Source organism: Arvicanthis niloticus, chromosome 22 (assembly GCF_011762505.2).
Source record: "Arvicanthis niloticus isolate mArvNil1 chromosome 22, mArvNil1.pat.X, whole genome shotgun sequence".
Classification (NCBI taxonomy): Eukaryota; Metazoa; Chordata; class Mammalia; order Rodentia; family Muridae; genus Arvicanthis; species Arvicanthis niloticus.
Genome location: NC_133429.1, coordinates 42,402,159 through 42,415,962, shown reverse-complemented (window position 1 = coordinate 42,415,962; position 13,804 = coordinate 42,402,159). Strand labels below are relative to the sequence as shown.

General features: G+C 44.4%; 1 protein-coding gene across 1 annotated transcript in view; it reads left to right on the top strand.

Annotated features, from left to right (window-relative positions):
- The window catches only part of Msrb3 (methionine sulfoxide reductase B3), a 114,873-nt gene extending 102,793 nt beyond the window's left edge, over positions 1-12,080 (top strand). The window contains exons 6-7 of the mRNA XM_076920347.1: positions 2,223-2,320; positions 9,880-12,080. Of these exons, the coding sequence (XP_076776462.1) occupies positions 2,223-2,320; positions 9,880-10,062 (281 nt within the window). The 3' untranslated portion in view covers positions 10,063-12,080. The remainder of the gene's footprint in view (positions 1-2,222; positions 2,321-9,879) is intronic.
- Positions 12,081-13,804: the final 1,724 nt, after the last annotated feature.

The window sequence follows — 13,804 nt, the reverse complement described above, 5'->3', positions numbered from 1 at the left end:
GTTTCTACTGTTGTCTACTGACTGATCATGTAGCCACCTCACTGTGGTTTTGAACTCTTAACTTAGGAGCAGAGGGTGAATGGAGGGAGGTGGAAGCTCTGTATTATCCTTGTTGATAACAGAGAATGAGGGTCACATTTTGTGGACACCGTAAGATGGACTCAGTGTTTGGCTTATTTATAACCAATTGCTAATTTCAACTAATTGTTCCTTTAAAAAAAAAATTTTTTTTTTTTGAGGAAAGAGGGGAAAGAGATTTTCACAGAAAATTAAAGTGAATATTCTAAACTTTGTCCACACTATTTGAGGAGCATCAGGCCACTGTTTGGTTGAAGGTGGAGTAGCCTCAGAACAGCTGTATCAAACTGCATTGTGGGTAAGAGTGGAATTAGTTTTATTGTAGTTTAAAAACAACCTATTGTAGTGTATATAGCAAGCACAGAGGGACAAGTTAGTGGTAAGAATTTGGATCATTTGCTTTGGGTCAGACATGTCAGTGAGCGTACCCTGAACTTGCTCTCTACTGTACAAGAAGTGCTAAGATACAATTGCAGATAGCCCGGAATCAAAGCAGAACCATTGCCCTCCGAGTTGTCTGTTTTCCTTGTAGCCTCTGGGTTTATTTGCTATGTTGAGATGAGAATTCCTCCAAGGGAGACTCTATTTATTAAAAATAAGACAAATCTCGATACTAGTAGGCTGAGATCTAAAAAAAAAAAAAAAAGTACAGTTTATGTTCTTTGAAATGAAATGAAAATAGGCCGGAATCCAAGCTCATCAAATAGAAACAAAGCGGGGTGTACTGGGGGGCGGAGGGAGCTCACTGTTTATACAGGTTTGCACATGACTTTCCTTTTAAAAAGTGCATGGAACACATCCAAAACAAATGATGTTTAGCTGGATGAGGAGACCAGAAGGAAAAGCCCAGAGAAAGGAGGATAGATGATCTTTCTTTAATGTCAAAACTGACATAAACACACTTCCCTCCCCCCACCCCTCAGTGCAAGATAATTTTCTCAACAAGACGCAGATTGCTTCAGCCTTTGCCTATCGCTCTTTGAAGCACTCCCCTCATTATTAGCAGTGGGGGCAGGGTTTCCTTTGAGGATTTTTACAGCACCGAAGAGTTCCTCCTTTAAATACTTACACATGAGGAGGGAATTCCGCTTTCAAAGAGCTGTCATCGCTGCAGGCTCCCTGTCATAGGACGATTTATTCCCGGGCAACGGTCCTTCTTAGCTTGATTGTCGTGAAGGACTTACCTTTCCAGTGGATTCACTTTCTGTTGCAACTCACTTCCCCGAGACACACAACAACACAACCTCCTTTGTTAACGTCACCAGTGAATGTGGTGGCCACTGTCCTCTTTACAAAAGCAAACTGGCATGAGAAATTGTAGTGACACCAGCAGTTCCTCAGCTTCTTACTCCTGTCATCCTTTGGGCTTTCAGACTTCAGGACCTCCACACATCTTTGGAAGAAATGCTACAAAAACAAAACCAAGCAAACCAAACTGTGTCCTCTACTCACCAAGAGTTTCTGAGAAAGTGTGTGGGTTTTTTTGTTTTTGTTTTTTTTGTTTTTGTTTTTTTGACTATGATTCATGAAAATGAGAGAGAAAGATGCTGTCTCTACATGCCTGGGCATGCCACTCTCTGAACTTTCCCTAGGCAGTGAGTAAGACTTTCACCTGTGAGATACATGCTGTGTGCTAGATACTCTTCAGAGTAGGAAAGAAATTAGAGATAGTGGCTAGGCTAGCCATCTCTTTTATCTTAACCATATGAAACTTAGAATCGGAAAAAAAAAACCAAACACATAATTTTCCAAAGAAGTATGGAATAGCTGAAATGTTAACATCCAAACCAATTGGTGGTTTTAGAAACTGCCCCAGTGGAAGATCAATAGCGCTTCTAAGTCATGCCTCAAAACAAGAGAAAGTAGCCACAGAGAGATTTCTAAATTTCGACGCTCGCAGAAACTGTCAGATGATTCAAGACAGTCTCGGGAAACGCAATGGCTCCATCCCATGTGAGGAAGGGGTTAGGCTTCTCTGTGATCTTACTCTCCTCTCTTCCAGCTTTTGGCTTTTTCTTCCAGCTTGAAGAAGTCCTGGTCACAAGCTAAGGCTTCACTTCATTGGCTGCACCGTTCTTGAGAATCGCCTTCTAACCCAAGGTTTTGTCTCTTCTCTTTTGGTCCGCGCGCCCGTTCTGCCCCAGGCTGGCCTTCCTTCCATGATGTGATCAGTTCCGAGGCCATCGAGTTCACAGATGATTTTTCCTACGGGATGCACAGGGTGGAAGCAAGCTGTTCTCAGGTGAGTTGACTCCTCCTGCATCCCCAGCAGGTGGCTCACTCTCTGCTGCAAATACTCCCAAGGCTTCTTGTGGTCCTTATAGTACCCAAGGCCAAGGGGCTGTTCTTAAGAGGGACAGACACCAGCAGCAGGTTCTTTTTAATGTCTGAATGATACCATCCTCTTCAGAATTTTACCAACACTAACACTATGTCAGTCCTTGGCTTCAACAATATTAAACAATCATTGGTAGGGGAAATTTTTTTTTTCATTTTATTTTTACTTACATCGTGAAGGCGGGGGCCTGAGATTTTTTTTCTATTAGTAATTGACTTAGTCTCCTTACCTGCCAATTGGAAGTCATGAAATCAGCCGAGCCTTCTCACTATAACGGTGAATGAAGCATGGGGGGCTGGGGGTGGGGGATGAATGAAGATTTCATTATCTAACCTTGTGTAGCCTAATGTACTGATGTCTCCCCCGCAGGCTATTATCCAGTCTTTATTCATAATGTCTCTAATGCCTCTAACCCACACACAGGCTGTGAAGATCTGGGGAATGGCTTTTCCTGGGTACGGGCTGGAGGGAAGCTGTCAGAAGTATGAGTTAGGCTAGTCAGAGAGAAGAACGAGCTAAGACAGTTCTTTCTGTGTTTCTGCCAGTGTATGTATTTATGTTTATTTCCAAGGATGCTCTAGTTAGTCTTGGCCTGTTCTTCTATAACCAAACTGATGCTGCTGCCTATATGGATGAAAGCAGGGGTATTTGAGAGGGATGTGAGAATAGTTAATGTGTCGAGAGACTCAAACTCGTTGGTGGCTAACGAAGAGACACAGCTGAATCTCCTGTAGAGAGAAGGAGCCATATGTAGCGTATGCTACAGAGACATAGATCAGACACCTGTACAGAGAGGGAGCCATGGCGTATGCTACAGTAAAGAGTTCAGTTCTGTCTTAGTTAGGGTTTTACTGCTGTGAGCAGACACCATGACCAATGGAAGTCTTACAAAAGACAACATTTAATTGGGGCTGGCTTACAGGTTCAGAGGTTCAGTCCATTATCATCAAGGCAGGAACATGGCAGCATCCAGGCAGGCATGGTGCAGGAGGAGCTGAGAGTTCTCCATCTTCATCTGAAGGCTGCTAGCAGAATACTCCCTTCCAGGCAGCTAGGATGAGGATCTTAGAGCCCACATGCACAGTGACACACCTACTCCAATAAAGCCACAGATTCTAATAGTGCCACTCCCTGGGCCAAGCATATACAAACCATCACAAGTTCATATCTGCCCCAAACAAGTGAAAGATGGACTCAGAGTTCTGTATTACTGACATTTACTCTGGTACCCAAGACTGTTGTTGGAAGATGTTTTTGCACAGATCAAGTAAAGGGAGGTACGGTTGGGCCACTGCAGGAAGAGCGGCCACCATGGGGGCTTCCCCCGGAACTCTGCTGCCCTTTGTCCAATCTCTCATCTTCAGCAGGTGCAAGATTCTTAGAGAAAATGGCATTTTATTGCCAAGAGGGAAGGGTGCTTCTCTGAACCTGCACATCCAATGAACTTGTGTTGTTGGTTTTTTTCTCCATTACTAACTTTGTTCCAAGTTTGTTCTTTGACAATTTCACACATGTAAGATAATACACTCTGAGAATTTCTGTTTTCATAAAAAGTAGGGTCACCAAGTATACCATCTTCCACGTATGAAGACCTCCCTCTTCCTTGAAAAGCATAATTCTTCATCCATCTAGTGCATGTTTTCAGTTTGATCTCCTCTGAGAAATGGGTCTGATCATGAAGGTGAAACTCTCTACTGCCGGGTTTGATGCCCAGAGACTCTAATTTTATTGTACTGGGGCCCTGTCTGTACTGCAGCAATTTCTAGTGCTCGCCTGGTTAGTGGCCATGAGAAGCTTGTTTTCATTTTTACAGATGGGGAAACTGAGGCCCAGGAAAAGCAGTTGAGTCTGAATAAAGTTGTCTAGTGCTCATGCCAGAGCTCAGACTTGCATCTAGGCAATCTAAGTGGATTCCAGAACTCTCTTTTGGATAGGGGTGTGTGTGGGGGGGCGGGGGGAGACACTGTAAAGAGGCGAATTGGAAGAAGTGTTTAAAAATGCCACGATTCCCCCAGCATCTGCTTTAATGTGATTCAGTTTTTAATTAAATTGAATTGTAACAGACAATATTATAACTGTCACAAAACCAATTGAGATGATCTACTCAAGAATCTAAAAAGTTTGATGGACGATATACTGTAGGCAGGATGATACTCTGTAATCTGTAGTGTGGGGACATAGTAACTAGTAAACCTTTCTTAAGGCTCATAGCTCTCTGTCTGTCTGTCTCTCTCTCTGTCTCTGTGTATGTGTATGTGTGCATGCGTGTACTCCTTCTCAAATGCACACACACCACAATCTGTGTGTGGATGTCAGAGAACAATGTGCAGAAGTAACGTTTCTCCTTAAAATTTGTGAATTCCAGGGATTGAAGCCATGTCCTCCCATGGCTTGGTGGCGAATGACTTTACCCAATGAGCCATCCTTACCAGCCTCTGAGGTGCCCTCTTCTAAAAATCTGCTTTCAAGTCTCTTATGCACTTGCTTTCTTTTCACTCATAACCTGTCTTTAATTCTAAGTTCTCTTAAAAAATTCTAAAGGCACTGGAAAACTGAGACCAGAGAGGTATTAGCCTTCCCGAGCCCCCAATTTCTGATTAGTGTCTAGTTCCTGTAATTCAAGGTTGGAATAATCTTTCTTTCCTACTCCCGGGTAGAGATAACATCAGCAAGAGTTCAGGAAAGGCTTTTATAAAAGTATCCTGAGGTGATCAAAGAGATGATGTCAAAATCGGATAATTCTCACAGAAGGCATCCAGTGCTTGGCCCTGTGGAGAAGGCTTGTTGTCTTTGTTGTTCTGAAGAGGGGCAGGGACCTGTTTCTCCCAAGCTCTGTCTCCACCTCCTCCTGTGGCATTACCAGAATGACTCTGCCCTCAAAAGGCTTTGTCTTTAAGCTGAGGGAAGCACTGAGCTTCTCTTCTGGGTTCAGAGGCTCTGAGAGTCCCCAGGTCCCCAGCTAGTAAGTAAGCAGCACTGTCAGGAGCTTAAAAGTCAGTCAAAGAGGTAATCTTGGAATGGTCAATAGTCCAGCAAAGTCCGTCTTTCATACTTGGGAATTCTTCCTTCCTCAGGTCAGAATTGTACATCTAGAGTGAGTGGAAAACTAAGAAATGACCTAACTTTCTTTAATAATCTTGAAGGTACCCATCAAATCCAAGCTCACTCAGGTTGTGCTGACTGTGTTACTGCCAGGGCTGTCATAGTGTCCTTTACATTTGTTTTAGACCATTATTAATTTATCTCATCAACGAAATCAACAGAAAGGTGAATATCCACAAACACAAAGTTTCCAAAGCCAAGCCATTTCGTAGCGAACCTTCAAGCCTTAGTCATCTTCCGTAGATGACAACTATATCGCTGATAATTGAAGATGCCCTCGCTTAACTTGGTCTATCTGTAAAACCGTAACACAAACCTGGTGAGTTCACAACCATTTCCTTGACAAAAGATTAATATCGCAAGCACAGAGAAGCAAGAGCTCCTGCTTGCCCACAGGTGTCCTCAGGAACCGTGCGAGGAAACAGTACTAATGGCAAAGTAAATCGCTTTTCTTCTGAAAACTCTTTTCAGCGTTCCCTTCTCAAGCCCATGTGCCCAAGTGTAAAAGGCCTAGCTTTGAAAGTGCTTCATTTTGCAGATCAAACACTTAAGAGAAGCTGACAGCAAAAAAAAAAAAAAAAAAAAAAAGCCCAAGCATCCTATGAGAAAGGCCCGGAGGATCGTGGGAAATACCTCAGTGCGGAGCTATGCATCTGTGGAGAGTGCACTGTTTGTGTTTTCTCAGGGGCACAGCTGGAAATTGCAGTCAGAGTTAAGTTTGATTCTTGGTCTTTTCCCTAGGATGTCCTGTCTCAGGGTTCTCTGCAGGTTCCCTCCCCGAACCCTGTAGAATGGGAAAGGATTCCTGTGAGAATCACTGTTTCCTTTTGAACCGTTTTCACCTGCACCTTTGGACTGATGACTAGAATACTCAGGTGCAGTGTTTCTCTGTAAAATAAAGAGCTGCATAAACGCCTGAAAGAACTGAGAGAGCACACCAGAGAGTCTATCCCTGGATGAAATCACTAACAGCAGGCTTCAGAGATTTCTTCATCAGGCAACCAGTTTGTTTCAGTTACTACCAGGTGTGCTGAGTGATCCCAGTGCATTGCCAATTGGCTGGGGCCAAGGAGGCAAGAGCTCGCAGGCGGCTAAGGAAACAATGTATCACTGACAACTTCCATCCATCATCTGAGCCTCTGGCTCCGCCAGAAGCTGGAGAGAATGGGCTCCATGTGCGCTCCCTTTGGGCTCGCATACTCTCAAACCCAGACCAGTATACCTGAGAGGACATGGCATACTGTGTGGCTAGTTTTCCCTGAGAAATGGCAGGCAGTGAATGGCAGGCACCGCTGTGGTGGCAGAGACAGAAGTGAACAACCATGCCACCCTCTGTGACCTGGTGTGCTGTGAGCCTTTTAAAGCATATTGTGATGGGCACCCCGAGGTCACCTCCATTGTTTTTGGGGCACTGCTTTATTGAGAGGCCAGATCTTTTGGGTTCAGACTCCATCTTAGAGAACCTGACCTAAGTTCGAACTCAAGTTAACAGGCCAGTACCTAGCACCAGTTTCCAGGCTACCCCACAAGACCTGTCTCTAGCACCAGTTTCCAAGTTATTTCCCAACAAATCTGCACTCCCAGGTTACAAGCCTGCCCCTGACACTTCACTTCCTAACAACCACCTATCAGAAAACACACAGAAGTTAAGTTTATGGTTTGGCTCCCAGCACCAGCCAATTATGTTAAAGGCCGAAATCCCCAACCACCCCCCACCCCCAAATCAGATGTGTGCCAGTCTAGATACCCCTTACTTGTCTCTATAAAAGCTTGCCTGAAACCAAGTTTAGGGCTGCCCTCTCCCATTCTGATGCGTCAGAGACAGTGGTGTGACCCAAGCTGGAGCTTGAATAAAGAGACCCTGATGCGACTGCATTGGAATGGGCTCCTTGACCATCTTTTGGGGTTCATGAATGTTTCCTGGCACAACACTATCCTAACCCATGTTTGCTTGCAGAGAACTGTTGTCTTCTCCTAACTGTGTCTTTTCTCAGTTCCTTTTGCCTGTACCAGGGATACATTTTGAAGTGAAATGCCCCTTTCTGTTTAGTCAAAGGACCAGTCCCTAGTTAGCAAATAAAAGGACATATTGAAAATCAACTTACTTCACTAGATTGAACCACCATCATGTAGCTACTGAAAAATATAGGAGAGTTAAGAAGACCACATAACTTCTAACCAGCATTAAATCTGTCCTTACCACACTGTTCCAATAGGGAGGCAGGCTCATACACTCAAACGACAGTTAATGAATGGAAGCAATCTCTTTATTTTGCCCAGAAAGCTGTGTTCTCTCAATAATGACTGATGTGCATGCTCACACACCTCACCTTGGGCTTTCCTCTGCAAACTTCCCTCAGATGCCTAAGTGATCAAAGTGCCAGACTTGCGTGTGAGATCAGTAACTGTACCAGTCACAGAACGCTAGTTCCTGTCAGCGCACACCTACATGCTTCGGCAGCAGAAATAGGTCTTTCCCTGTGTCACAGGGTGAGTCTAGGGAGTCTTAAGGTGCATCTCAGCTGTGGATACCTGTTGGCCTCTATTGTTGATGGAAAGGAAAGGCAATGTGAGATTTCCTAAACCTGCACAGACTGTGGTAAAATAATTCAAGGTTTGTTTTCTTAGGTTTGTTTCGTATTTTTTTTTTTTCCAGGCAACAGATCAAACCAGTTTGGGTTCATTTTTAGTTCTTTAATAAACTGACATGGTAATGTTGGCGGTAACATGAGGATGTACCTTTAACACAGAAGTGCCGGGGAGCCGAAGCCGGTATTGGTACTGTTTATTAGAAACCGGAGAGCCCTTAGCACCGAGCTTAGCACCTGCAGAGGGAAAACTGAGACTTTGGGTGTTTCCACTCTGAGGAGCATCTTACATCATCTCTCTCTTCATCCCACCCTCTTTCGAGTTCTTCACTCTTCTTAGTTTATACGTGTTCTATAAACAGCTCAGTGGGAGGAATGAACAAATCACCTATGAGCCATTTCTGTCCTGCTTTAACCTTAATCCTCACTTCTTCCTCTCCCACTCAGACAGCCACTTCCTTCACATTTGTTTCCAAAGCCACCTAGGAGGCCCCTCTACACCTTGATACTTTCCCTCCCCCCACCCCATCTACGTCTTCTCCCTTTTCCTTTCCCAGCTAATTTCTACTGACCACACCATATGGGGTTTGTTTGGTTGATTGGTTGGTTTTTTTTTTTTTTGGTTATTGTCAGTATCTCCCACTGACAGGTAAGCACTCAGAGGCCAGAGATTGTTACCTGAATCCCCAGAGTCTAGAACAGTGCCAGGCACATAACAGGTACTCCAGAACTGTCAGTTATATGGAATTCTGCGGAAATCATTTAGTCCAGCCATTGACTTCCTCGGCCGCACAGTGAGTTCTGTGTTTCCAAAGCCTGTTGGAGGTGGTGCACCAATCTCTCCATTGACATACCCTGTCCCTGCTAAGAAGAAGTGGGGGGTGTGTGCATGTGGTGTGTGGTACCATCTGGGGCTATACTCGGCCTCTAAACAGTACTGTAGACATGTATCCAGTAGTCAGCCTTTGGTGGAGACATCTAAAAACACATCGGCATTCAAATCACATCTCCCTTAGATGTAACACAAGCAGCCGTCTTTCCTTCTAACCCTCACCTTCCTCAGTATTCCGAATAGTCAAGAGCTTAGGTTTAAGTGAACCAGCTCTGCCTTCTCCACCAAACTTCGTTTGTGAAAAGAAAAGCCAGCATGACAGTCCACCTATTGGAAGCTAGAAAGCAAGCCATGGTGCGGGCTGGAGACGTCCCATCTGCCTTGTTTGCAGCTTTGGTGACTGTGACATAAATCTCCCGAGTCTTGCCACTGCTTCCCTGGGCTCCAAGAACATCCAGGGCTGATGTTAAGTCTTACCGCCCATGGAAACAACCATCACCTCTGTCACGGCCAGTTAAGGGTATCTTTTACAGTAGGGCTTCAGCATATCTGAAACCCACCCAGCCAAAGCCAAAAGTCATGCCAGGGGGATGAGATTTCATTCTGCCCTGTTTTGTACAAGAGGAGATCACGGGTCAATTCAATTCATAAAATTACTGCAGTCAATTTCCAGCTGACTGAGAGAGTTCACAGATCAAAACATAATACAGTGGCTCCCAAATGATTTCTGATATGCACAATTCCAGTGTTTTTTATTTTCGGCATGTGGTACAAAGCCTGTCTGGAACCATCTCTTCAGCTATTGACAGGTAGATTAGAAATGGTCCAGGATGCTTTCTGTCATTCCTACTGAGGCCATCATCGACTCCGACTACTTCCGTGCATTCCCCTCAAAGCCCACTTTGTGCAGGCGTGTCTAAAGCATCCTTTTTCTCTTACAGTGCGGTGCTCATCTTGGGCACATTTTTGACGATGGACCTCGTCCGACTGGCAAAAGATACTGCATCAACTCGGCATCCTTGTCCTTCACTCCCGCCGGTGGCAGTGAGGCAGAAGGAGGCAGCAGCAAAGAGAGTGGCAGCCCAGCAGCAGCAACAGCAGCAGCAGACAGAGCTGAGCTGTAGAATCAGGGGCGGCGGTGGAAACAAAGTGTACTTAATGCACAGCTGATTGAAAAACCAAAAATGGTTTATCTTAACAGAGCTATTTTTTTTCCAGAAGCTATAAGGGCAGTTAATGCTATTGAAAATGCTCCCCCCCCCCCATGGCAGTTCTGCCCGTCCATGTATTTTGCTGTTGACTAGGTCCAGAACTGTGTGTAGGTTTTGCAAATGGAGATTAGCTTTGTGGAGCATTTTCTTAAGCTTCTAAGTAGCCTTGGCATCGTTTTCTTCCAACGCATACCTTCCTTTAAGTTTTGTCCTTGTGGGTACCCCCTTTGGATTAAGAGGTGGAGGCCATTTAGTGAAATCAGGGAGCTGCTGCTCAGGAGCTGAGAGGAGAGCTGGGAAAGGCAAAGAGAGCATCTAGACATGTGGCCGCTATGATAAAGACGGAGTGCTGCTGTGGACTGCTAGGCTGGGTGGAAAGTCTGAGCTAAGGTTGTTTTTTCTCACTAGAAGGGTGTGAAGGTCTGAAGTCGTTCCTTATGTTACATTGTTGCCAGATGTGAGAGGGCTCGCTGAAGGTTGTGGCAGAGACGCAAACCTTACCTCTGGGCAGGTCTTTATTTTATATTATTTTCCATTGGAAACAGCAGAATGCGAGACAAGTGTAAAATGCTGGGCCCCATTTTTGTCCAAAGTTCGCCAAAGAAGAATGCTTGCCCATTGCCTCTGCGTAAGCCTTTCTCCACATGCCGCATGTGAACTTCATCTGGATGAGCATTTTAGAAGATTTCCCCAGTGCAAAATAAAATATTAGAGACAACACACTTCATCAAGGCGGTAGGAAAGAGAAAGATCAGAGAAGACCAAGCACGAAATCCTGAGCAATAAATAATCCCACGCTGTGCAAAAAGGCAAACAGGATCTCGAAGGCACTGCACCTAAACCGACTGTGGCATAGCACCAGTAGGTCCGTGTGAGGATGGTGGGGATTAAGACAGGATAGTCAGGCCCAAGGGCCACACTTCACGGCGTGTACAAGAGACAAGCCATTTAGCCCCGTTGTGCCTATATCTTCGTGTATACATTAGGACTCATATCTTTATAAAATACATTGATACTCTCAGGGCAACATTACTATATTGCTGTACAATGAATAAGATCAGGATTGTAAAAATCCCACTGATCTGGTTGTAATTGCACAGAGCAGGCCCAAGTTTGCAATGGGAAGAAGCAGAGGTGAACTTTGTTGGTTGGTATGGAAACAGTCAGCAAAAGCCAGACCGTTATCTTGTAGCAACATGGCAGGTGCTGCTTGCAGAAGCTCTGTGTGGTGGCGTGAGGTTTTCATAGGGTTGAACGAAGATGATAGCAGTTACAGGTGCTGTCTCACCAATAAGCATTGTGATTTTGAGTGCCGATCCTGAAATGTGGCTTTTAAAGACACTTAGGTTTCTAAATTTTTGATGAAGAGTGGCATCTGTTCCTGGTGACTACCAGGAGAATGGACGTGTGGCAGTCACAGACACAGTGTGAAGCAATAAAAGCTGGGGCAAGCAAGCTGAGACAGCCACGTCCAGCAACTTCTGGCCTTCTCCAGGTACCTCCTGAAGGTCCTGACATCCTGCCCAGTCTTCAGCATCGCCCAATTCTAGAGACGCCCATGCTTTCAACCATGCACACACAGGAAAGTCACCTAAGCATTGGCGGCCCCTGGCCCCAGATGTTTGCCTCCAGCCCAGTCCCATCTGTGTGGTGGCCTTCCCAGGGTCCCTTGGATAAAGAAGACAAATGAGGAGGTTCTCTCTACCCAGAGACTTTGGGTTGTTGCTCTTCCTTCATTTTTATAATACTATAGCACTAAACACACACACACACACACACACACACACACACACACACACACACACACACCCCATAACAATACTGAAAATATTGTTTCCCTTTAACTTTAACTGTTTTGTTTTTAAACAAAAGCCAGCTTTTCCAGCACCAACTTATATATGTGTGTGTGTGTGTGTGTGTGTGTGTGTGTGTGTGTGTGAAAGAAAAACGAGTGCACACGGTTTAATTCCAGATTGCTTTTGGGGCTTAAGTGGTATCAAATTTCAGTATATTTCTGGCTTATGTTAAAGAAATATATTGCTAAAATGTCAGTGAGCAATAATGCCAGCTGTCGAGGACTAGATTTACTTTCTCAGGATATGGAAATCCTGCAGTGAGCTGAGGTGGTGAGGTGTATGTGATCTGTGGGAGTTCTGCCATGTAACACAGGAGGTGCACAGTCTTCCCTGTGTGCATCCCAGCTCTGACTGCCCAGTGGGCCATGCAGAGATGGACTAGTAGGCAGGAAACACATCCCTCGGAGTGCACAGAACAGATCGGAAGGAAGCAGCAACATACAGTGTATTTCTGAGTATTTAAACTTTTCATTTCTTTTTATACTTAAAACCTTAATGCAAACGACGAAGCAATTGGAACAAAGCCTCTCCACGTTGTTTAATACGGGGGTGGGGTGGGGGGGAGATGAAAATTAGTACCATGTTTTGAAGATTGTGTATGACTCTTGACCTAGAAAGCCTTTTTAATAACTTTTCTTCTGATAGTTTAAAACTTTTGAAAAGTGACAAGAAAACTTCATTGAAAAGCCTTTTTCAATATTTGTTGTATACGGAAATTAGGTAATAAAGTTTCTTTATATAAAAAAAATGTCTCTCTTCTCTGGTTCCTAAAGACTACTGTGACCTCTAGCATGGCTGCCCACCATACACAGGATGGACAGACTTCCCCAAGGAGCTGGTCTGTCCTTAGTGCCCAAGGAGGCTTTGGAACTTGGAGATTCCCTGTAAAGAAAGGTTTCTGAGACTCCTGAAGACCAGAGGACAGGAAGATGGGGTCATTTCTTCAGCCTTCACCTCACCACAGCAGAATTGTCAACAGTTCCTTTGTGTGTTGTGCTAAACGTGTGCTTTGGAAATTCTCACTGTAACTGCAGGTGTGAGGCTGCAGGCCTGCTGATGTGGTTGGTGTCTCGGCCCTGCTAAAAAGTCCAGTGTGACACTTAAACAAATGTCAAGGGTTGGTTTCTAGAGAAAGAGGAATAGAGGTCCCCACTGCTCATGGATTACTTTTTTTAAATAAATCACATTTTTAATTGGTTATTTTATTTGTTTACATTTCAAATATTATTTCCCTTCCCGATTTCCCCTTATTTTTTACCTTTAAAACTTATCTCTACAACTGAGGCATAGTGGTTGGTTCTGTAATCCCAGAATTTGGGACACTGAGCCAGGAGAATCACTGTGAGTTTAAGGCCAGCCTGGACTACCTGGTGAGTTCCAGTGTAGCCTAGACTATAATTGAGATCCTGTCTTCGAAATCCAAAACAAAGCAAAACCTCATGTACAGTTGGATCTGGGTATGATACTATCTGTTGTTGAAATGTTTGGGTTTTATTTGTTTTGTTGACCTATTTATTTGAGGGAGAAGTGGGGATACTGGAGACTTTTTTTTCAGTTAGGTCTCTAAGTCACATTCCTGGGATCCCAAGAACTGATCAGAAGTTTTATTCAGGGCCGTTCTGTGAAATACACACACACACACACACACACACACACACACACACATTTTATAAAAGAAAGCATTTAACTGGGGGCTTGCTTACACTTTCAGAGGCTTAGTTCATGGCCAGCATGGCAGAAATCATGTTGGCAGACAGGCATTTTATTAGAACAGTAGCTACATATTTACATCCTAATCT